The following is a 26227-nucleotide window of genomic DNA, read 5'->3' on the forward strand; positions in this document are numbered from 1 at the left end:
ATATGTTTATAAGATATCTCATATGTTTATAAGATATCTTATATAATATATAAGATATCTTATATAATATATGAGATATCTTATATAATTTGGTTAAGTACTGGATCAACATTGCTCCATGAATAAATGACAACTTGGCTTGCCATAAGATAGGCTCCGTATGTAAACCAGATAGGCTCCGTATGTATACAAGATAGGCTCCGTATGTATACAAGATAGGCTCCTTATGGATACAAGATAGGCTCCATATGTAGGCAATGGGCTCCATGTGTATACAAGATAAACCAGGCTGGAATGTGTTATATGTATTTTTCTGATACACAGGACTTGTTACACAGTTAAACGTTGTTATTGTTATGAAACAAGTGAAATATCTACGATACAATGACACTTTCGCGCTTTAAAACTCTAAGTTATGAATGCGCCAATTGAAGTTCTTCTATGTTTTTTTAAATGCATATTCAATGGGTGCCCCAATTCGTCAGAGCGCTTATCTGTTAAAATAAGATAATGTGCTAAAATTTGAGTTCGCTAGAATAAGTACGTTTACAGTCATTTAGTTCACATTGTCGATGTTTTATTCATTATAAAAGAGGTGATTTTTGAAGTTCTGAAAACCTGGGCCAGAGTGGGGATGTTTTTAACACCGAAACTTTATCAAAGTCGGGCATAAGCAATGTTAGCATGAAGTAAAATCTATTTTTACTACTGAAAAAATAAAGACATCTCTTTGTTTACCACATTGTTAAGTTCCCCTTTTTCACCTTGTTTTCCTACCTTACATTTTATTGTTGTTTACAGGAGCCGTTGACCTATGATAATATCCGTAATGTTGCGTACCTTGATATGGTCATCAACGAAACACTACGAATTAACCCACCGGCTACAAGGTAATCATTAGAGTATTGTCAAAATGATTTTAGGTAGGTAATATACATTTATGATAAAAACATGATGCCTTATCAGCTCGGACTCAAGTTGAATTGTATTAAATAGAGGATCTTAATGAGTGTCCATGTCATATAGAATTTATTAAACGAGTTCAATAGTTTGATATGACACAAGCATTTAGGCGAGTGTCATATTGAATATATTGAACGGGTTTACTAAATTTAATATGATATGGACACGAATGTAAGATTCTATTTATCACATAACGTTAATAGTTTAAAAACAAAAATTCAAACACAATTATGTGTTATCAGATGACTGCATATCATAGTATTGTCGTTCCGCGAAGTGCAAAGTAGTTCCCGATTACAAACAAAATAGCAGTTTAATATGCAATGAATTTAATTATAACAAAATTGACATTTCAAATGTATTCAAAATAGCAGTAAATGTAGCATGTGGTATAGTAAATAAAAGTAGTACACGTGATGATGTAGGAATACGTTCCCACGGTTTTGACCTTTAGGTTGTATTACACGTGTGTAATACCCATATGACATGGTAGAATGGGTTAGTTATATGATAAAGCAGTCATTGATTGATTTCCCTAGTATTTAAGGTGTGTCCAAAACATATCTATCCTTTAGTTGTTCACTCTAGTAATACTGTACCATCTTATCTTCATTAATTTTTGATACAACTTGAACTCTTAAATTCTGTCACTTTTAGCAGTTTTCTCCAGGTAAGAGTTATCTTATTTTTTATTTATTTTTCTCTTTTTGTGATTTCTTTTATTTCTAAATCAAATAAAAAAATAAATAAATGAGCAATCACAGACTATGTAACACAGAAAAATCACGTGATTGACAGGGATAACTCCACAGTTTTGGACACAGAGAGCAATCTAGTTCCAAGCAGCATAAAATGGAAGCCATCTGGATGCGCTGCAGTGGACCAGTTCTAAATCGAGATGAGCTCAATCGCACATCTTTGACCAAGTGTTAAACAAAGCGCAGCTAAATCGGGTCATTTCGGTACACAAAAAACAACTATTGTACTTACGCTTTCAGCGTAGCCGAAATCGACATCGATTTTGTGGACAACTCGTACACATTTTACACCTTTGTGTGCATACGCTTCACTGGTCATTTGTCTGATGAAGGTGACATTGTACATACCGTACTAGTCATCGAAACGTCACATAGAAACTCTTATTGGTTGTGTAAAAAGAACTTTTCATAATCCATAATTATCAACTTGAAGAAAATGTTTAGAAATATTGGAGTAAACTGTTTTTTTTTTAAATTTCTAACATCAATGCATTAGTTTGTAAAATATTATATCGGCATATGTTTCCCTCATAGACAGAAGCAAAACAAACATTGGTTCCAATTATTAAGTCTTTAGAACCTCTTTATCTCACTGGTTACCCTAACAGTAGTATTGACATAATATGAAGTCATGCGAAATATTTAACGTTTCTGCATCTTACAATTAGGGATAATGTCGACAGGTACAACTGGTGTCCGTCCCATTGAGACTGAAGAAGCAATATATCAGTGTTCTGCTGACTAATTGTAATTTAGTAAGTGATTCCACTTCACTTCGCATGGTACAGCCCTCACAAACCAAATCAATATCATATTATGATCTGATCTAACTTTCTTTGTAATTTTCAACGGTCTTCATATTTACTTCGTTTGGCGTGTTTTATTTACTGGGTGTGTACATATATTGCATCCGATTGACTGAATAAGATATCAATGTGCTTTTGGGGGCCTTTATAAGGCGAGGCGAAACCTTCTGTCTGAATATTCTGTCAACTCAGCACGCATTAGTAACAATATTTATATAACCAAAGACCACTTGGCTATGTGATCCAGCTAATCGTTTCTATATTGCCTATGAATTTGTTAACGATAGCAATCATCTTGCAGTGGGGTGCGTGACCACATACTAGCTTTCGTTCAGAAAAACTGACAGTGTCATTGTTAATAGTAAGATTTTTCAACTTCTGATATTTCTTAACCAATTTGCGTTGACAGTACATACAGTAAGTAATTTATGATGAACCTCTATATTTTTACATTCTAATGTTTACTTTTGATTGTTCTTTTACCATTTATAGAACGGATAGAGTCTGTCTGAAAGATACCGAGGTCAATGGCGTCAGGATTCCGGCCGGCATGCACATCAGTATCCCAATATACAGCATCCATCACGATCCGGACAACTGGGAAGATCCAGAAAAGTTCATCCCAGAAAGGTACATAATCAGGAACGCTCACAGAAATTCGCTTTTTACTCCAAAACTGATTGAACACGCAGGTTTATCATTAGCTAGTTTCCTCTGATCGTTGTGTTCCTTTCCGTTTCCCCAATATGCTGGCTACCCATAAGTGTTTTATTACCTTCGTTTATATATTCCAGTTACATTTCTTCTTAACCATTCGATATTCCGGACAATGATGTATTACTTTTGTAGTCTCGCTTCATATACAAATTAATGTCATATCAATACACCATTGTTATTGTAGGTCAGGTTACTATTTTTTTTTTCTTTTCAAATACATGTGTACTATCATAACATTGAATGCCTCTGGTAAGAGACTTTTATTCGTATTTAACCACAGATTTGAGGATAAAGATCGCCACGACCCATTGACATTTCTTCCTTTCGGATACGGACCACGGAATTGCATCGGCATGAGACTTGCCCAAATGGAACTGAAGATGTCACTTGCCAAAATCGTCCGTACTTTCCAGATTTGCGTTTGTAGCGAAACAAAGGTTAGTATTTTGCTCCCAAACACAGAATTTAAAAGCCGTCAAGCAAGTGTATCACTCAGCTATATTCACTAAAATACCGATGTAAGATAATTTAACCTTCACCCAACGATAAAGTCGAACGAAATTGGATGGTCATCCACAGTTAACAACACCACACAGTAACTGTATTATTACAACTTATAACACCACACAGTAACTGTATTATAACAGTTAACAACACCACACAGTAACTGTATTATAACATTTAACAACACCACACAGTAACGGTATTATAACAGTTAACAACACCAAACAGTAACTGTATTACAACAGTAAACAACACCTCACAGTAACTGTATTATAACATTTAACAACACCACACAGTAACTATATTATAACAGATAACAACACCACACAGAAACTATATTATAACAGTTAACAACACCACACTGTAACTGTATTATAACAGTTTACAACACCACACAGTAACTATATTATAACAGTTAACAACACCACACAGAAACTGTATTATAACAGTTAACAACACCACACAGTAACTGTATTATAACAGTGAACACCACCACACAGTAACTGTATTATAACAGTTAACAACACCACACAGTAACTTATTATAACAGTTAACAACACCACACAGTGACTGTATTATAACAGTTAACAACACCACACAGTAACTATATTATAATAGTTAACAACACCACACAGTAACTGTATTATAACAGTTAACAACACCACACAGTAACTGTATTATAACAGTTAACAACACCACACAGTAACTGTTTTACAACAACAACACACAGTAACTATATTATAACAGTTAACAACACCACACAGTAACTGTATTATTACAATGTTTTCCTTTCGATTTGAATGTCTACAGGATGTGGTTTTATTCACACAGTATGTTGCTTAACATTTTATTTTTATGTTATTATTTGTTTATGTTGGTAAATCTGTATATTCTGTTGTTTATAATTCAGATTCCTCCTGACCTCGCTACATTTTCATTGTTAAAGCCGAAAATGTCAAAACTCAAGCTGGTGGAGATCAAATAGTAGTACATCATATGGAGCTGAGCACATGTGCCCCTCTGCAGCTCTACCGCTGGTGAAAGAAATTGAACAAGATGCATATTCCCAGATTTAAAAAAAAGGAAAAAATATTCATCCAGCTTAAATAATTAATAGGCTGATGGACAAGCAGATCATTTAGTAAATATATAGCTTACTCCAGTCTAAGCTAGTAATCAATGGGCATGAGAATACACCACATGATAGGATTCACAATACAATTTATACATATTCCGTTATATTTAACGAGCAGTTAAATACATTGTACATGTACTAATTAAAGTGATTAACTGTTCAAAACACAAGTGAACCTACTGTTTGATTAATGACTTGGCGTCATATTCATTTTTTGTACATGAAACTTGATTTGATATAAGCTAAATTTTAGAATCATCTGATGATCAGAAACACATACTTTAAAAACTCGTTTAATAAAAATACGAAATGGAAACTCAATTTATATTTTCATCATATACTTGTCCAGTATATAAGCCGATGTACAAATACGATACTTGTATGACTATTTTTGACTAATTATGTTGATTACGACTCCATAACGAATTATTTTGAAAATAAAACTGTAAGTTGTTTATTTCTTCCCTTTTTTTACGTATTGATGTTTCAACAAGAGGCCCAATGGGCCTGAATCACTCACGTGGTATTAACTTCACACTTGTAATCTAAAAAGTGGACTCACATACAAATACAGGCAGAATATCAGTGTTTGATTCATAAGCACCTATTAAAAGATTTAAACATATGACGCCCATGACCTTGAATGTCGAACAAGGACATTAGGTTGAACAGAGTTTATAGTCTTCCAACCAAGCATGCAAAATATCATTACTCTGGACCTTTTGGTTATACAGAACAAATCATTTAAATATATAAACATATATTGACCACTGTGACCTTGAATATGGGCGAAGGTAATTTATTTGGACAAACTTGGTAGCCCTTCATCCCGGCATGTTAATGGCCAAATATCATCACCCTTGACCTTTTGCTTAAGAAGTAATTATAATTCAAAGGTTTTCAACATATTTGACCCCTGTGACCTTGAATATATGTCAAGGTCATTTTTTTTTTAACAAACTTGGTAGCCCTTCATCCCAAATATAATCACCCTAGGCCATTTGGTTACTGAGAAGGAGTTGTTTAGAGTAAGCCAGGTTAGCTAGTAACGGACAGTGTATTTCATAGGACAAAACGTTTATCACATGGCCATGTCCAAATATACCTTCGTTGTATACCAATCCTCGACCAACCCTTTGTAATGGCTGGCTATATAATCTCTACAACGGTTTTACCAGTGAAACATGGAAATTCTTATTTTAATCAAAATATAACACCTAATGCAAATTCAGACTTTCTCCAAATTATATCCATATTGTTTTGAGCATTTTGAAATTGGTTGCGTATTTCATTCATACTTTCAACCACAGGAAACAAACATATAGTGGAAAAGATTAAAGAAATGCATGCTTAGTCTCGTAACTAAGGATACAAAATACATGTCGTATCTGTGGATACATACTCTTTATATTGTATCTATAGATTGGAAACACACATCTTTTTCTATCTATGATACAAGAGGTAGAACACGAGGCTTCCTAAAAAAATAATTGTTTGTTTCAAAAGGAGGTAAAATGCAAAAAGACATTTATAATATATTCAATTAGTGATTTATATGAAATTTTATCTACAATTGAAGTATAACGGAAAACACAAAATTAATTCGTTTTTTTTATTATTATATCATCTCTGTTGATCACTTTAACATATACAATTCCATTTGCTAAGCCATGAATCAAAATTAAAGCATTATAAATTAAATGAATTCTTATTCACTGTCATATCTAGGCTTTTGTATTGAATGTATACATTTAATACACTCACTCATAAACATATGCAAGTGCGGGCTGGTAAATCAAATGAATACATGTTTACAAGGACAGGACACATACAGACTAGTACATGTAAATGCCATGTTTACATGTTAACACCAGATACATACAGACTAGCACATACCATGTTTACATGTTAACACCAGACACATGCAGACTAGCACATACCATGTTTTCATGTATAGGTTCTAATAAGGCACATGAAGGTTATTTTTAGGCTAGTTTATACAATGTGTAAGTGTTTATAAAGCTAGAACCTCTCATAATTATACGATAGTAAATACTTACCACCTATACACAGTACATGTTGTTTTCTTGTCCAGGTATCAAAAAAATACAAAAAAAACACAGGGTTTTAAAATATTGATTCCACGAAATTTAACCCCAACGAAAATATAGGCTTTTACAGTATACACAGGCTAGCTGTTTGGAATGTTCACATTTACCTGGACACTCACATACAGGCTCTAGTACACTCACATACAGGCTCTAGTACTAAGTACTGATCACATTTGTACACTGCAGACAGACGATGGAAATACACTGTATCACAATTTGTTCCATCCCTCACACTGAAGACAGAAATATCACAGTTTTGCAGTATTAAACATGTCATTGTATACATAAAATATTACCTATATAGCTGTACACGTATAAAATGGCAAATAATGGTGTATTATAAATACAGTATAGAATATGTTACATGTTAAATATGTCATAGTATACACATATTACCTATATAGCTGTACACATATAAAATGGCAAATAATGGTGTTGTATAAATACAGTATAGAATATGTTACATGTTAAATATGTCATAGTTTATAACCACTTTTACCTAAATAGTTATAATCTTCCAAACTTTGAAAAGAACATAATAAGTGTGTAGGATACATTTTAACATGCCACAGTTAATGTACAATTAATTTTACCCATATGGCTACAATCATCCTAACCTGACAAAGGATAGAATCAAGATATGACCTTGTTACCCTATCTAACTCTTATTACATTCATGCATGATAACATGACAATGTTTTTAATCAATGAAAGGTTCACACAGTATACTAAATAATACTAAGTTCAAGTATAATACATATACATTGTACATATATGTCATATGATTAAGTTAACTATGCCATCAATGTCAGTTGAAGCTAGTGCAATTAATTAGAAGATGATTTAAATGTTGACTATTGATCATGAAATTTTTGAAGTTTTCTTAATTTGGCACTGCAGTAAAGCATGATTTTATGAAGTTGTTCATAAGTGGCTGTGTACAAACATGTATGTACAATGAATAATAGGGATATTTGTTACATCAAATTGAGATAGCAGGTGGCATTGCTTTCATACAAGTATTTTCTATATAGGCTTATCACAATTTCAGCAAATTAGTACATCAGGGATCAATGCAACATTTAATTTGCTTCATTGAAAGTGAGTAAAAAACAATATTAAAATCGAGTTAATAATTTCATGATTCCATGGCAGTGCGAGAGGCTGCCAAAATGTCGTATCACATCACCGCAATAGTTTCTACAACATTTCAGGTTGTACCAAAATATTCTGAATACATTCAGGTTTTACATGCTGAATTATTTCAAAATCCTTTCACTCACACTTATATCCCTTTTCAGCTCCTTCTTTCTGCCCCGATGTGGAGAGGAGAGCACGCACCCTGTCAGACTCTGTTAAACAGTGACAGAGCCTCCGATGTTTGTCAAGATATCAGACTTCACAAGTGACTCAATATTGATCAGGCCACAAAGGTTTCAATGGTCAGAAAATTTCAGAAAACGTTTACACACTGTCAGGAGAATGATCATGAAGTGAACGTTTCTGTAGATGTCAATAGAAGTGTTATGTAGAAAAGAATGTTTTAAAGACGGAAGGTCACAAAAAACATTGACACGAAAAATAAGAGCTACCTGCTCAAGTACAAGTAACATTGACTGTTGGAAGGAAGGTCATCTGAAAGTTGTTAGCTGTCAGGTGAAAATGTCACCTTTTGTTATATATGACAGCACAGATCACTTTTGTTTGTGGACTATCACAATTGCACATGTGTCATAAGTCATATAGCTACCGGTAGGTGGTTGGGTGGCACAGTGGAAAGCGCACAAGTCTTTCACCAAGACAGTACTAGTCGGAGTTTGATTCCCCAATCGAATGTGAGAAGGTATTGGGTCACCTGTCCGACAATGTATGTTTTCTTTGGGTACTCCAGTTTCCTTCCACAATAAGACCTCCTGAGCACTTCCACCCAGGCCAACAAGAGTGTTAAATAAAAGTTGGAATAATTTGTTTCATAACTGTTGTGAAATAAGGAAAGTTTACATAAATCATGTACAGTAGTTGTCATGACAAGTTACGAGTCGGATGCTATGAAATGTCTTGATTACACATGTGGCACATGACACATACAATGTGGTTTGTCACACATGTGGCACATGACACATACAATGGGGTTTGTCACACATGTGGCACATGACACATACAATGTGGTTTGTCACACACATGCAAGCTGCTGTAGAGTGGGAAGGCCACACAAAAGGCACATCTTCTCTGGAACACACAGTCGGTGGAACACATGGCCTGGAACCAAACAATTCAACATGTTAATAAAATTAAAGACAGGTAAAATCTGTCGATTTCTCTCTATTAGTTAAGATTTCGAAAATTCCATATAAGGGTTAAATATAGGTGACTTCAAAGAGGTTGACAACATCATACGTTTTGGAGCCAAAGCTTGATTTCCATTCAATCTAGTGCGCTTTCAAAGCTTACTGATGGAAGAATATTCCTGAGCATTCAGAATAGGTTTAATTCTCGAGGGTCTTTATTGACATATACCTAGTAAGGAAATATCAAACATGTGTTGTGTACTCTTTTTTATTTAAACATACGAAAGTATTTAACAATGGGAATGCTTGCATAGAAATTGTGTGTATGAAATAAGGGCAGCTTTAAATTTACCATGGTATTACAAAATGTATAAAGAACGTACCACACTGGAAGGAGAGGACTCCAGGCTCCACATGGGAAACAGCCTCTGTCAGGGATAGGTTACAACACATACAACTCCTGTACAACACACAGATCAAACAATGTTAGTACATTACCAGAGAGAGTTAATGTATAGGCTGTGGTTATCTTCTCCAAACAATGTTAGTACATTACCAGAGAGAGTTAATGTATAAGCTGTGGCTATCTTCTCCAAACAATGTTAGTACATTACCAGAGAGAGTTAATGTATAAGCTGTGGCTATCTTCTCCAAACAATGTTAGTACATTACCAGAGAGAGTTAATGTATAAGCTGTGGCTATCTTCTCCAAACAATGTTAGTACATTACCAGAGAGAGTTAATGTATAAGCTGTGGCTATCTTCTCCAAACAATGTTAGTACATTACCAGAGAGAGTTAATGTATAAGCTGTGGCTATCTTCTCCAAACAATGTTAGTACATTACCAGAGAGAGTTAATGTATAAGCTGTGGCTATCTTCTCCAAACAATGTTAGTACATTACCAGAGAGAGTTAATGTATAAGCTGTGGCTATCTTCTCCAAACAATGTTAGTACATTACCAGAGAGAGTTAATGTATAAGCTGTGGCTATCTTCTCCAAACAATGTTAGTACATTACCAGAGAGAGTTAATGTATAAGCTGTGGCTATCTTCTCCAAACAATGTTAGTACATTACCAGAGAGAGTTAATGTATAAGCTGTGGCTATCTTCTCCAAACAATGTTAGTACATTACCAGAGAGAGTTAATGTATAAGCTGTGGCTATCTTCTCCAAACAATGTTAGTACATTACCAGAGAGAGTTAATGTATAAGCTGTGGCTATCTTCTCCAAACAATGTTAGTACATTACCAGAGAGAGTTAATGTATAAGCTGTGGCTATCTTCTCCAAACAATGTTAGTACATTACCAGAGAGAGTTAATGTATAAGCTGTGGCTATCTTCTCCAAACAATGTTAGTACATTACCAGAGAGAGTTAATGTATAAGCTGTGGCTATCTTCTCCAAACAATGTTAGTACATTACCATAGAGAGTTAATGTATAAGCTGAGGCTATCTTCTCCTGACTGATCGTCTCATTATTAACATTTTCTAGTCACTACAAAGACGTGACAGGAATGAAGGGCTGTGAAAGGTAGAAAATGTTCACTAAGCACTTTTTAACTTCCTTTGTTACAGATAATATTTCACAGAACTTCTGAGATGTAAATAGTTCCAAATGATGACTAATCACTTATTATATAATTCATGAAAATTCCTTTGATATAGATATTCAAGTGTGTTCATCTGTTTATGAGAGAAGTGTAAGTGTAAAAAGAACCTGGTCATCTTGACACTGATGCCCCAGTGACTCTCTGTATCCTCCTGATATCTCCCACAAGGCAGGGCAGCTTCTGGCAGGTACGTAAACTGAAACAGGAACAGTTAATACAACTAGATATTTATACAACTACGCTGACTTCAGTAAATATACTGCTCAGCTAGAAAGCTTGGGACATGTAGGAAACAATGTATTTGGAGAGATTAAAAGAATCCATCCCTGATGTGAGGTATGGATAAGGTAATTCTAACCAAAGGGATAAAATATTGAGCTCAATATTTTATTTTATTTTATTAGTATTTTATCTTATTAATTTTATATTTTATAACTATAACCCATAAAAACAGCTGCTTTTCTAGGAAAGTTGTAAACTGTCCGCATATTTTTTATTTGGATATGAAGCCGGGATGGCAATACATTGTTAATGATGTCAGTGACCCTGACTGACCCCAAAACATTAAATGATGTCAGGAACAATAGCGTGATTCTGCAAGTATGCAAGAAATACAGCTACATACTGATTAAAGTATGTATCTTATCTCCTACACTGGATGGCTAGAAGAATATAAGAAACAATGTAACTGGATATCTATACAGCTACACTGACTACACTACTCGCAAACTGGAAGGATAGAAGAATGTAAGAAATAATTCAACTGGATATCTATACAGCTACACTGACTACACTACTCCCAAACTGGAGGGCTAGAAGAATGTAAGAAATAATGTAACTGGATATCTATATACAGCTACATATACACTGACTACACTCCTCCCAAACTGGAAGGCTAGACGGATATGAAAAAAAATGTAAGTGGATATTAAAACAGCTACACTGACTTAAGTCTCTAAACCAATCAACTGAAAGGCAAAAGGAATATGTAGGGGACAATGTTACATAGTATTTCTACAGCTTCGCTGACTATAATATCAAAGTTTCTAAACATGAAGGCATGGTGGAGAGTGTACACATCTATACAATATAATCTAATACATACCAGACTATCTTTTTCCTTCTGTGAGGTAGACAGAGAGGCACCTTTAGCCATTTTCTCCTGCATCACAGAGTATCGAAGCTAGGGAATAATACAAAGTTAGAAATTAGCATAGTAAAACAACATCAGTGATATGTTATGTACATAATATGGATACCAAACCTAGAAAAACATCAATGACTCAGAGATAGTAACATAGAAAAATTGATCTAAAGATAACATTAACCCCAGCGTTTCTGGTTCACACCATCATCATTTGATTAAAGTATATACAAAATGAAAAAGCTTTTGTCCTTGGTACAAGTATATGCTAGATATTTTGAGATAGCTAATGGATCAATTGCAAAATGTAGGTTAGGAGTACTGATGAATGTTGCACACAAACAACTGTATGTTGAGATAATGAGAACATTTCCTTAAATATTTGATAGACTTAACTTTCAGAATGTACAGGTGCACAAAAATAGTAAAAGCTTTATCAAACATCACATGATCATACGGCTGATATAAACACACTGTTGAATCTGATGACAGTACAAACTACTACATTTATGGGAAGTGGTATGATACAGTTTACCAGGTTTATTTATATGATGGCAGTTGATTTCCATGTTAAAGGGAAAATATGGAGACAATAAGACAACCAAGATACTGGGAAGAGTGATGAAAAATTAGGAATTATGTTAACAAATACAATGCTGTAATATATTAATATGTCACAGGACAGTCTGTCTGATGTTCAAACATAATGATATCTGATGGTGATAAAGTCTACAAAATCACAAAGGAAAGTGACATAAACTGTGGGACAAGTTTCCTTAATAACATCATGAGTATGGATAATTGACTGGCTCTGATCTCAGAATTTTGTTTATCATTAACATACTGTAGGTATGTAGCTGATGTGTTGGTCGTGTATGTACGCATATTAATACCTCTGGCATCAGGGTAGTAGGTTTCTTGGCCCACAGGTAAGAGTCCAGCTTCTCTAGCAGGTTATGTGTCACATTTCTACAACACCACAGCAAGAAGTTTTACTAACAAAGCTTTATCAAGATTATAACACCCTATTATGTAAAAGTACAAAACTTAGACCCACAAAAACAAGGGTACATGGGACTCGTCAGAAAGAATTTTTATATAGTTAGCTAAAGGTCATTATAATGAAACTTTTAGGATTTGTTTAAGCTTTTACAAAACAAAACAAAAAAGGAATGAAACTCTGCCAAGTGTACCCAAGTATAGTATATACTTATAGAAACAAGTTTATCAGTAGGAAGTAGTTTTGGTATATCTGCTAGTAATGACCATGTTACATGGAACAAAGGCAAAGTAATGTGAATAATCTATATATACAGCCCCCCGCGAGACCTGATTTCAGTATACAGCACTCTGCCATCCCAAGAGGTACTCTCATACAAAATCTAGCAATAGTAGGTAAGGGTATACAAGCTTAACCCGGGACGAGAACACGTAGAGTGAAGAAAGGGTCTTTCTGTATACAATGTATTGCAGAACACAGGAACTGATTTATGTATGTGGTATTCTGCCATTCCACAAGGTATTCACAAACAAAGTTTGGCAAATATAGTTGAAAAGAGTAAATGAAATATGCCCTAGAAGAAAAGATGAGGCTGAGGGATAACTCTACTTTTAGTGTGACACAAGACCCCATTTCAGTATGCAGCACTCCACTATTCCAAGAAGTACTCGCATGAAAACAGGCATATAAAAAGATGATTTTTGAGTCTATGTGATGAGATGAAAGTTAAACTTTGATATTTCTTGTCTTGAAACTTTCTCAATTATATACCTTAAAAATATATCTCAATTACGTTATTTTACATTGATACAATTAGTTAAAGCAATTTTTTATCAAGAAGTCCCATACAATATATGAAGTTGAACGATGGACTGTGCTAAAATGGATCTACAGCATGACACTGACCGTTTGGTTCTGTTCAGTAACATGGTAACTACGGCCGACTGATGGAAGTAAGAAGACATTTTCCCCTTTGGTATGTCACATTCCTGGAGAATGGTTACTGTGGCAACAGGTCCAAGGTGGCACAACATCAATGAAGTAAAGTCGTCCCATGATATACAACTAGGGCTGCTATAATCTCCTTCACAGGGTACATTGTCTCTGTCAGTATGGGAACAGGTAAGTTGATTACCTTCATCAAACAAATGTTCTGTTGTGCGGTGACTTGATCTATTATCTGAAATGTTTCCGGAGCTTCTACCATTACGTGTGTCTGCTGCAAACTCTGTTAAATTTTTACTTACTTCTAAATCTTGATTCTCAAAATTGTCTTTTGGCACATTCCCTCCATTTTTCAGATAACTCAGATCATCACAATTGTCTTTTGACACATTCCCTTTTGGAAGACTAAAGTTAACCGAGTTGTCCATCTGATCTACTACATCGTCACAGTTTTCTTTTGACACATCCCCTTTACCGACCTGTTGACCTTTGAGCAACACTCTAGTGCGGACACCAGACCATCGAGACTGGTACTGTTTGTGTAATGTCTGCACCACGAAAGTCCACTCCTGTTCTGTCTGAGGCATGTAGTCTGTAATCAGTAAATTGCAAGTTAGAATAGAAAAAAAAAGAGATTTATTTCAAATTTTCAATCCAGAAATGATTCCAACTCAACATACCAGAAATGCTTTTTTTTGGAAATATCAATTGAATTGTATATAAGCCTAGTTTTAAAGTACTTGGTACCCCAAGCTGTAGAAGGCACACTATTTTTTTTCAAGACATCGACAGGGGAATAATTTTAATTAACTGAGGAATGAAGACTTTTTTTCTGGTTATATTGTATAAACCTGAAAAAATATGTGCTCTTTAAACAGATTACACAAAGCAGGGGATACTGTCTCTTTTTCAGGTTTAAAAAGCATAGCCAGAAAAAATCTTGAACATTCCTTATAATTTACTTTATAATATAAATTGTTATTAATTTCATTTTAGCAAAAGCACATAGTGTACAATTACTTTTTTACACATGCATTATAATTATTATCTGACTAATTAGTAATAAATAATTCAGACATTATATGCATGTTGGTGATATTTGAGTCATAGCACATATTAAACCTCCAAGGGAAAGAATATTTTAAATAGACAAAATGAAATTACTGAATGATGCATATAATGCTAATTTTGCCTCAAAATATCAATCTACCATATAGTAACTGAATATTCTGTCTTCCTATACGTAGACTATATACTTTTTAGATAAAGCAGCACTATATAAATATTTATGCATAAAAAACTCAGTAATAATAAAGGTCCAAATTAAAACCCAGATAAGTTCAACATTTATTATTTAGGCATATGGGTACTATATATTTAAGCATATGGGTACATTCGCATATCCGGTTGAAACGGTTGAATCGGTTGAACCTGTAAAGAAAACGACAGGTACAGATCTGAACCGAGGCCGACCTCAGGAAAATTTGGCACGTGTAGATTGAGGGGTCCAGACATACCTGACCTAAACTAAAATGCTGACTATTGCTAGTTGGCGTTATTTCTTTCTAAAACAATGTCAAGCCACATGTACAGTAGTGTTTTTCAACCGGGAAACGCGAATGTAGCCTAGGTATTGCGAATGAATTGCAAGGTTTAGAAAAAGAATGAAGTTGATAAAATCCAACACATATCTGTTTAAGAAATGTATAACCTTACAACAATGGATTGATGCCACTTACTGTGTTTGTTACCAAACAGGTCAATGTCCCCTAGCAGTATAACTGTAGCTAGGACTTCCTTCCGGCTTTGTAGTTGCTGCAGTAACCGTAGATAACCTATCCAAAAACTGTACATAACACATAATTATAAACATGTCTCCTCTCTTTCAAAAACACTATTTATACACATGAATTATATCCCAAGTAAATTGAGACATCATTATCTGCTACCAATCAGAGACATTTAAATTGAGGCCCTTTATCAGTCTTCTGTCTGTTAAGTGAATGGTCCTGAGACTTAATGCATATAAAATACTAGAAAATGTCTGTAAGACATGAATGTCCCCGTCACCATGTGAAATTAGTTTCAGTGTTTGATGTTCTATAAATAGTCACAACCACTTTGATCAGGGGGGGAATACGACGCGGTGGGACATACATGGGCAACACTATATATGCGCCCCCCCCCCCCCCCCCCCATTTTATGGCAGGGGTAAAATAAATCTGCAGAATTCATAACAAGGATTCATCTGTATGCAATGGCCACTACAGAGGTTTCTCACTTCAGAACCGTACCTGAGCAATTCAGAGTTCTAACCCAGGAAACTTACCCTGAGGACTGTACAAGCCCCAGAAATTCCTTTCTCTCTGTATCATCTGCTGCTGAATTTAGGACATGGAGTATGAACTCTGTTTTATTCCAATTTGCTAAATGACTTCCTGGTCTGAAATTATTAAAAAAACACAATATATATATTTCAACAATTAATATATACAGATTTCAAATCAGAAACAATGTCTGAGCCTAGTGTCTGAACCTCCACTTATACTTGTAATATAAACTGCTGCACTTGTACCTGGCATTAACTCAAATTTGTATAAACCATCACCTGGTATAAATTATCACACCTGGTGTTGATCTCTTCCTACCTGGTTAACTCAACCGTAAAGTTACATTTACTACGCAGATACTGTAACGTTCAAGCTTAATGAATATTCCACAAAAGAGGGGGAGGAGTTGTCTACCTTGGGACGTTGTCCTTCAAAGTCAGTTCTGTGGCTGGTTTGTTCTCGACCAACAACATCTCAAGCCATTTGAGGCGGACAAGGGGATGGCCATACACCGAATCACTATATCTGAAAAACAGTAATAAAATATACTTCATACAGCCTGCATGTGCTCAAGCCCTAAATCTTGCGATTGGATCATGAGTATTAACACACGACCCTTACATTTTTAAAGAGTTTTTTTTACGGTACCCTAGCATAATCTATTACTTACCTGTTGGTTATCGTGATGTCACCGACCCTAGCATACAAAGTACTTACCTGTTGGTTGTCATGACGTCACTGACCCTGGCGTACATGAAGGGAGAGAAACACTGGCTGACAGACTGGCTGTGGTATTGACACATGAAGTACACGTCGAGGGGCTGTATGTGGGGACTGTCGTGACAAACCTCTAAAGCTTGGTCTCTATTCTCCTCAAATAACCTGCAAATGTACAAGTAATCAGTCTTAGGATTGTTTTTTTCTGTCAGAGTGTTTCAACTTTCAGTAGCACTATATCCACACTTAAGGGGTAGGTTGGTCTGACCTAATAAAGACTTGATCAATCACAATTCAGTAGTACATGGGGTTTTTTCAAGAGTGAACACGATTAGGGTTAGGCTAATAATTTTACTTGACCAATAGTTGAACATATGACTACAGACAAGGGAACCTGAATTTTTGACAAAATTACTGTGTTTGATCATAACATGATCAAGTTAATTCTCACTAGTCATATATTAGACTTGACTGAAAGTTACTAAATCATGTTATTACTTGATAACATAGGACAGAACTTTCTCTGCACTGTAGTTTCCTGTTCTCAAGATGTCTACAGCGTAATGGACCTCCTTATTCATCAACTTCACAAAAAACGTGTCATTCTTGTAAAACTCTAAAAAAAAAAAAAAACATGATCATATATCACAATCTTTATTTTAAATTTAAATATTCCCTGAAAAGAAATCTTATTTTAAATTTAAATATTCCCTGAAAAGAAATCTTAAGTGTACAAGCACATACATTTTAAATGTCTCATTGAATTTACTTTTTCTTCTTTGTTTTAAAATCATGATCAGGAATATTTGAACAACGGACACTTTTTTTGCTTTTGTAATTTAAAGTCCCTTTTTAGCACAATCAAAATATCAATTTGTGAGAATGAAGTGACAGCCAGTACTATACAACAAGAGGCCCAATGGGACTGCATCGCTCACCTGGTATTGATATGACAATTGTAACCTAAAACGTGGATAAAATTAAAGCTACAGGCAAAATATCAGTCTTGTCTAAAAGTCATTCAAAAGGAGCTGTTCAAAGATTTCAACATATTTGACCCATGTAAATATGGTTGAATGAAGGTCATTCATTTGAACAAACTTGGTAACCCTTCGTGCCTGCATGTAACTAGCCAAATATCATCCTGGACATTTTGGTTATTCAGAAGAAGTTGTTTAAAGGTGTTTCAAGACAATTGACCCCTGTGACCTTTAATATGGGTAAAGATAATTCATTTGAACAAACTTGGTTGCCCTTCATGTTTCTGGTCATATATCATCACCAGGACCGTTTGATTATGTGATCATGACCTTGAATATGGCTGAAGGTCATTCATTTGAACAAAGTTAGTAGCCTTTCATCCCAGAATGTTCTGGCCAATTATCATCACCCTAGGCCTCTTGGTTATTAAGAAGAAGTTGTTTAAAGTAAAATCTTGATGCCAGAAGACAGACGGACGATGGAAGCTGTGCTACATCATAAGCTCACTAGGCCCTTTGGTCCAGGTGAGCTAACAACAGGGATATTACACCTGATAGAAATACTCAAGGCCTTCGTGCTCTAGTGTATTGCAGATCAAAGAAACAGTTTTCTAGGCCACATAACAGTAAGGTTTAGTTACTGCAAGACCTACAACAAACAGGCTGATTTGTACTATGTGCCTAGACTGGTCTATGTTGCCCTACATGTAGTTGATTTCACATGAACTTACCATGTAAACATCTGACATAGGTACACCAGAACTGAAACAGGTTTCCTTGGTAAGTATGTATATTTTCCTGTATTCTACGGAAGTCCAGCAGAAAACAGTAATTCTGCATAAATGTAAAAATATCCTCAACAGGTGAATCCTGTCCCCTGACAGACAGATCCTTGTCTATGGAATGTCCCAAGTCCTGGAATGAGGTCGGCTGCCGTGGAGTATTTGAAAGTAAACCATTATCACAAACTTTGGAATTTTCTTCCCTAGACTGTTGCATAAACATATCATCCTTGGTTCTCAAAGAGTCTGAGGGAATATCCTTATTGTTGTCAATACAGTTTTTAGTTGTTGAAGGTTTGGAATGCACAGACACATCACCATAGCAACCAGCCATGAAACAGGCCAACGCTAGATCAGCAACATTGTGAAAGAGGTCATCTGGCATGTTAAATGGGTCATTACAATGGATACTGTCACTCACTTGGTAAGCTAATTCCGCGAGACACACCTCCGAGCAAGGTTTACCAGGTGATTGCATTATTTGATCTGTGACTTTTTCATGTTGTCCACTGGTGTCTACAAAGCATGTGTCACTGTTAAGTGATTGACCGGTTGTCTGTCCACCACTTTCTGTATTTGACCAACATTCTGTCCACCTGTCTGCACTGTAAGGATCTAAAGTTTCCTTCCCTTCTTCCTGCAATTCTTCTTCCTTCACAACACCTAAACTCTTTCTATCCAGTGATTTGTGCTGTACTTCACCCAAAGTAGTGCTGTCTGTTGAGATCTTTGCTAGCCGGTCTGTGTAAAGTTCTGTGTGTAAAACGTGTAGCGTACGGTTTAATTCCACCACCCAGCTTGTCAGTGTGTCCTTTACAGCCACAGCATTCAACACCACATCAGTGTCCTGTAGTGCCTTCAGCGTTGTCTCAGTCTTTGTCATTAACTCAGATAAATCTACCAGTGGTTTCAGCTCTGGTTTCTCTTCTTGTTCAGAACTGTTCTCCACAATGCTGCCAAAGCCTAATTTTCCCTGTAATGAAGTGTTAAATATCCTGTTACTTGAACCTCAGACAATCTGTACAATTTCATACTTATATTCAGGAACATTTTAGCTGATGTTTCACAAGTCAGAAAATTCACCATTATGCAACAATTTAAGTTTGATATGTACAGGTTTAATTCTGGTAACAAATACCGATATGAATATTTTACAAGTGGCAGAAGTTTGGGAGAAATGTTGCTTTTTAAACAGTAATACATACACACCTTATTCGGTACAGAGTCCATTGTGAGAAGGTCCTCGGAGGAAAGAGACTTTGACAGGACGTTCATGGTGGAGAGGTCATCATTAGAGGGAGATTTAGACAGCGATGTCTTCTCCTTAATTGTCTTCAGTAACTTCCTCTTGGTCACCGTGAACTTGGACTGCAAACTAAATTATTAGCATTTTAGAGAAAAACATTTTTATCTTCTAAATCAGATGAAAAATAGGATGTCAGTCTCAACAAATATTCTACCATTCTAATCTTTAAAATTTGAGTGTACCCAGATATTATACCCATACAAACACCTGTATTTAACATAAATGCATATTTTTAACAATAATTTTATTAAATTATATCTTTTTCCAGTCACCAACCTGGCAGTCAGATTCCTAATGTTGTACTAGAAGATTAGAGGGAGAAGTTGATGGAAGAGCTCCTAGATTAGTTCATGCTTTCAATGATGAAAGATGCCAAGTTTGCAACAACAAACTAAAATTATGTAACGTCACTGTATCCAAATCGGGACACTTTTTAGATGAGTATCAATGTTCTTTTTACCATACTATCAGTTCCAAAAGTGTTTGTTCATTTTTCATAGATAATTACTATCCACTTTTCATTTCTATCACAACTTAAATACAATTAAATTGTCATAAAAGTATTATCTAATGAAAACTGTAGAAATAAAAGTACTTCTTTGCATTGAGTGACATTTTCTTGGGTTGTTTTCCCATAAGTGTCCCGTTCTGGGTAAAGTGGCAGTACAGAAAAAAAAGTATTTTGAAAGGAGAAAATGTTGGAAAAAATAAGTGTGTGAAAGGATTTGTTTCATTTGTTTGAAAAAGCTTACTAAATCTTACCAGAAGACACAACATATGTAAGGCCGTGAAGAAGAAAAAATATTTAATTATACGCTATTTGTCATGCATTATCACCACCACAGAATTTACCGATGGGGGTCAGGACCCCGGGCCCATTGGGAGATTGAGAGGTAAGCAGGTTTGCTCTTATCACAGTTGTTTTCTAAAAACAACTTTGACTGTATCAATTCGAAGGATTTAAGAAGCTAAAATACTTCCACTGTAGGAAGTTGAGTAAAGGAGTAATTACCTATCCTTCATACTGCTGAGTGATACTTTAGGAGAGGAGCCAGCTGTGTGACTGTTTCCTGTTGGTCCCTCCCATGACTGACTGAGCGGACTCTGAGAGGGGGACGACCCAAGACTGCTGGAGTCAAAACTAGAGGTCAGGTCAGCATGCTTTCTTTCATAACTGTTTGAGAACTCAGCTTGTTTACTGTCGTAACTATTTGAGAACTCTGCCTCTTTTCCTTCACTGCTACCGTTGAGAGTTGAGTGGCGTCTGTCTCCAGTGTTTTTCTGAGGAGCACTATGAGCTGACATGAGGCTGCTGGCAATGTCTGACTCACTTTTCACCTTTATCATTCCATCAGGCTTTCTGTAACATCATCAGAAATAAACTACTTTAGATGTGTCCAATTAACCAATTTCCTTTGTTTCAACAACTGAACCTAAATTGACAGGTGTTTTAGGTATACCTATGAGACAGTTTTGTGTATAAATTTTTAATCTAATCACATATGAATAGTATCTAGAAAAAGATTATTTTTTATTAAAGAAATAAACCTTATGAATAGTTTTTTTAATCTCATAAAAACAAATTCATTATATTTATTTAACATTGGTATAGTCACAGGAAAATTACTCTTAGGCATGTAAGATTACTGTCAATTATATAAACAGGGCAAACATTAAAGACTCATTTCCATCACTGAAAAAGCTATAAATTATTACAAATCACTAAAATTACAAAAGACAAACCATTAAATGGGCACATCAACCAATACAAAAACTGTTAGACTTGTAAACTGCATCATATTTACATAATTAAACAATCAAAATACCGAGAACATGGACATAGAATGACAGAATGACTGTTGCTGTTAACTTGACGTGGCATAAGGGAGAGGACCATTCAACCTCTGGAGAACATAAGGGTGAGGACAATTCAACCCCTGGCAAACATAAGGGTGAGGACCATTCAACCCCTGGCGAACATAAGGGTGAGGACCATTCAACCCCTGGCAAACATAAGGGAGAGGACCATTCAACCTCTGGAGAACATAAGGGTGAGGACAATTCAACCCCTGGCAAACATAAGGGTGAGGACCATTCAACCTCTGGAGAACATCAGGGTGAGGACCATTCAACCCCTGGCAAACATAAGGGTGAGGACCATTCAACCCCTCGCAAACATAAGGGTGAGGAACATTCAATCCCTGGCGAACATTAGGGTGAGGACCATTCAATCCCTGGTGAACATAAGGGTGAGGACCATTCAGCCCCTGGAGAACATAAGGGTGAGGACCATTCAATCCCTGGTGAACATAAGGGTGAGGACCATTCAACCCCTGGCAAACATAAGTGTGAGGACCATTCAACCTCTGGAGAACATAAGGGTGAGGACCATTCAATCCCTGGTGAACATAAGGGTGAGGACCATTCAACCCCTGGCAAACATAAGGGTGAGGACCATTCAACCCCTGGAAAACATAAGGGTGAGGACCATTCAACCCCTGGAAAACATAAGGGTGAGGACCATTCAACCCCTGGCAAACATAAGGGAGAGGACCATTCAACCTCTGGCGAACATAAGGGTGAGGACCATTCAACCCCTGGCAAACATAAGGGGGAGGACCATTCAACCTCTGGAGAACATAAGGGTGAGGACCATTCAACCCCTGGCAAACATAAGGGAGAGGACCATTCAACCTCTGGAGAACATAAGGGTGAGGACCATTCAACCTCTGGAGAACATCAGGGTGAGGACCATTCAACCCCTGGCAAACATAAGGGGGAGGACCATTCAACCTCTGGAGAACATAAGGGTGAGGACAATTCAACCCCTGGCAAACATAAGGGTGAGGACCATTCAACCTCTGGCAAACATAAGGGTGAGGACCATTCAACCCCTGGCAAACCTAAGGGTGAGGACCATTCAACCTCTGGAGAACATCAGGGTGAGGACCATTCAACCCCTGGCAAACATAAGGGTGAGGACCATTCAACCCCTCGCAAACATAAGGGTGAGGACCATTCAATCCCTGGCGAACATTAGGGTGAGGACCATTCAATCCCTGGCAAACGTAAGGGTGAGGACCATTCAATCCCTGGTGAACATAAGGGTGAGGACCATTCAATCCCTGGCGAACATAAGGGTGTGGACCATTCAAGGTTGAACATAGAGTGTCTCCTGCTATTTACTTAAAAGAAAATCTGAAAAGTTCATATTTAAATGAGATGTTTTAAACCTCATCTACCAAAACACCAAAGTACCTTAGTGCTGCCACCAGGGAATGTGACAACAGATTAACAGTTATACACACCTGCCATTGGACAGAGTCCCATTGTTCAGTGGTTTAGAGGATGATACCAAGACAGGATTAAGGTCACCTTCTGTCGTCACACTGTGTGAAGACCTTGAACCAGAACTGGACAGCTTGACATCCGACAAAGGAGTTGTCTCACTTTCTACAACATTCTGTGTTGGATTTGTAATTAAGTCTCCAGTCTCCTCAGCAAAAATGTCATCCTTATAGATGTCCAGGGAAACTGCCTTCTTTAATAAGGAATCTGTGGAACAACAGTTATTTTATAGTATTTATACAATTTCTATCCATGATGAATGTTTTCATGCCCAGACGTTTTATCTATAGATCAACCAATGCTACAAAAACCCATAAACATATTACAAATGACTACATATTAAAACAATGTTGTTCCTACAAACGAAATGTTTTCTCGTGGTCAAAGCCTTTGGGATAAGTTTCTGTTTAAAATCACAGAAACACTTTTCCCACTTTAATCCTCCTTCACAAACAGTTTTTTTTGTCACATATTTTAATCACATGTTTGTGAATAACAAGAGGCCCAATGGGCCTGCATGGCTCACCTTGTATTAATCTCACAATTGTAACCTTTTAAGTTGACTTAAATAAAGCTACAGGCAAAATATCACTACTTTTTTTTTATTGAGAAGATGACTTTTCAAGATGTACCCGGGGTATACACAATTGACCTGATGAGACCTTGAAAGTGTGTCAAGGTCATTCACATGAACAAACTTAGTAGCCCTTCATGCCTGCATGTTACTAGCCAAATATCATCACCCAGGATATTTCGGTTATTCAGAAGAAGTCGTTTAAAGGTTCTTTTAAGACAATTGACCCCTGTGACCTTAAATATGATTGAAGGTAATTTGTTTGAACAAACTTGGTAGCCCTTCATCCCAGTATGCTTCTGGCAACATATCATCACCCTAGGCCCTTTGGTTAGTAAGAAGAAGTTTTTTTAAGTGAAATTTTGACGTTGGACGCCACACCATGGCATAAGCTCACTAAACCCTTTGGTACATTTTCCCAATCTCCATGTACACATGACCTAATTAGCTATTTTATGTGAGGACAGTAAACACAAAACCTCCACTTTGTTGCAATACATCATATTGACTGGCACACTGTTTTCTTTACTTTTGACATAAGCTAGTAGAGGCTCTTGAGTTTAAAGCATCAGTGTACTGATAAGGGTCTGGACTTTTCTGCTTTTACAATTCTTATTCTGTGGTGAGTGATAAATGACTGAACTCTATATAGTTTCTTAAGATATTGCTGTCGGAGGATTGAGGAAAGTCAGCACACTGTACTATATTTTGGACCTGCCACACCGTCAATGTACTACCTGTGTCCTTTCTTCCCCCCTCAATTATACTGGTGCTTAATGAACGCTTCATCCCTCCACCAGACTTGGTACCTAAAACCAGATACATGCATTACGTTAATTTTACGTTAATTTAAAAAAAAAATCAATCATATTAATACTTCTGGTCAACTTTTTTCCCCCACTAGGGATGGTAGCCTATTTACAGTCAAATACAGTAATTTTTATCTCTACTGATTGGTACATCAAGAATCTGTTCCTTCCAATCTTAAGAACAATTTGTGTAATGAATTGAGACTTGAGATCAACTGTATCATTTTGATACATTGCTTAATATTCGATATTTGTACGCAACGTAATATAGACCTAAATCTAGCACAACACATTAAGACAGCACAATATATATGTATCAGTAAAAATCCTTGCAAAAGAAACGTTATTCGAAAAATGTCAACTTGCTTTACAGATATTATATTTATATATGATAAAGTTGTTATTGATTAATTTCACATCCAGTTTTGCTGCAATAAACCTGAGTATATACCAATTTTTATTTAATTAGCAATATACCTTCATAGATATATTCTGTAATATTTATTTTATATCTATTTGTTCAGCTGATTAGGCTAACACAACCAGAATACCTATTTAAGGACGTAATAAATATGGTACAGATATATATATCGACATGCTGAAAGCTGAACCTCAAAACATGCTACCCATTTAATGTAAGTCTGAATGAAAGAAATACTAATTTCATTTTGAATAATTTTGAAAAGTCTACAAATTATGACAGACATATTAAAATCAGATCACTTATAAATCCACAAGGGCAGTGGCACACCAGTCTGTATGTGTGTATTAAGTATTAGTTAAAGAAGTAATATTAACGGTAATTTCAAGAATAACACTGGATCCTAGCTCGCACACACACACACACACAGTATCAGTGGTTAACGATAGCGCTAGATTATACTGTTTTCAAAATATTTTAGCTATATCCTATTTTATTTCCAATATTGTTTTGATGTAATGTTATTTTTTTTTATTTTTTTTATTTGTCTCGATAAAGGAGCAGATTGCTCCGAAAATTTGACAACATCATATTGTCTATACACTGTAAGAATTACTTCCTTGCCTCATATGAGTATTATGTATTACATAATTATACAAAATGTTGGGTGGGGATATAAACATGTTTAGCTCCTTTGATTTAATCTCACAAGATCTGTACAGATAGGAGACAATTCAAGAGATACAAGCTGAAAAGTCATGTCAGTAAACACACACATATTTTCTACCATGACATACTAGTCAGTACCAACCTTTCTGTACAAGCTTATTTTTGTTCCCCTTGCTGGGAATTCCAAGATCCACAGTTTTAACTCGTCTCTTTGTCTTCCCTCTCCCTAGAGAAGTGGATGCCTCCATACTCGGACTCTTTGCCACCACTGGGGCGAGATCTGTAAGAATAAGATAAATTTGAGAT

General features: G+C 35.9%; 2 protein-coding genes across 3 annotated transcripts in view; one reads left to right on the plus strand and one right to left on the minus strand.

Moving 5' to 3' along the window:
• Positions 1–5329, plus strand: part of LOC110440748 (cytochrome P450 3A8-like) — a 32169-nt gene extending 26840 nt beyond the window's left edge. The window contains exons 12-15 of the mRNA XM_021483897.1: positions 802–890; positions 3020–3157; positions 3525–3681; positions 4659–5329. Of these exons, the coding sequence (XP_021339572.1) occupies positions 802–890; positions 3020–3157; positions 3525–3681; positions 4659–4733 (459 nt within the window). The 3' untranslated portion in view covers positions 4734–5329. The remainder of the gene's footprint in view (positions 1–801; positions 891–3019; positions 3158–3524; positions 3682–4658) is intronic.
• Positions 5330–6491: 1162 nt separating this feature from the next.
• Positions 6492–26227, minus strand: part of LOC110440760 (Hermansky-Pudlak syndrome 5 protein-like) — a 32014-nt gene continuing 12278 nt past the window's right edge. Inside the window, exons 13-29 of one of the 2 annotated variants that reach the window (XM_021483904.1) lie at positions 26064–26201; positions 24760–24831; positions 23409–23655; positions 21113–21460; positions 20004–20169; positions 18744–19767; positions 17531–17648; positions 17033–17197; positions 16730–16840; positions 16315–16428; positions 15725–15831; positions 13947–14577; positions 12934–13009; positions 12002–12079; positions 11004–11092; positions 9666–9742; positions 6492–9253 (exon numbers count right to left, since the gene is read on the minus strand). In XM_021483904.1, the coding sequence (XP_021339579.1) occupies positions 9168–9253; positions 9666–9742; positions 11004–11092; positions 12002–12079; positions 12934–13009; positions 13947–14577; positions 15725–15831; positions 16315–16428; positions 16730–16840; positions 17033–17197; positions 17531–17648; positions 18744–19767; positions 20004–20169; positions 21113–21460; positions 23409–23655; positions 24760–24831; positions 26064–26201 (3647 nt within the window). In that variant the 3' untranslated portion in view covers positions 6492–9167. The remainder of the gene's footprint in view (positions 9254–9665; positions 9743–11003; positions 11093–12001; positions 12080–12933; positions 13010–13946; positions 14578–15724; positions 15832–16314; positions 16429–16729; positions 16841–17032; positions 17198–17530; positions 17649–18743; positions 19768–20003; positions 20170–21112; positions 21461–23408; positions 23656–24759; positions 24832–26063; positions 26202–26227) is intronic. The other variant, XM_021483911.1, reaches the window with a different exon arrangement.

This window comes from Mizuhopecten yessoensis, unplaced genomic scaffold (assembly GCF_002113885.1).
Source record: "Mizuhopecten yessoensis strain PY_sf001 unplaced genomic scaffold, ASM211388v2 scaffold1779, whole genome shotgun sequence".
In the NCBI taxonomy this organism is placed as follows: domain Eukaryota; kingdom Metazoa; phylum Mollusca; class Bivalvia; order Pectinida; family Pectinidae; genus Mizuhopecten; species Mizuhopecten yessoensis.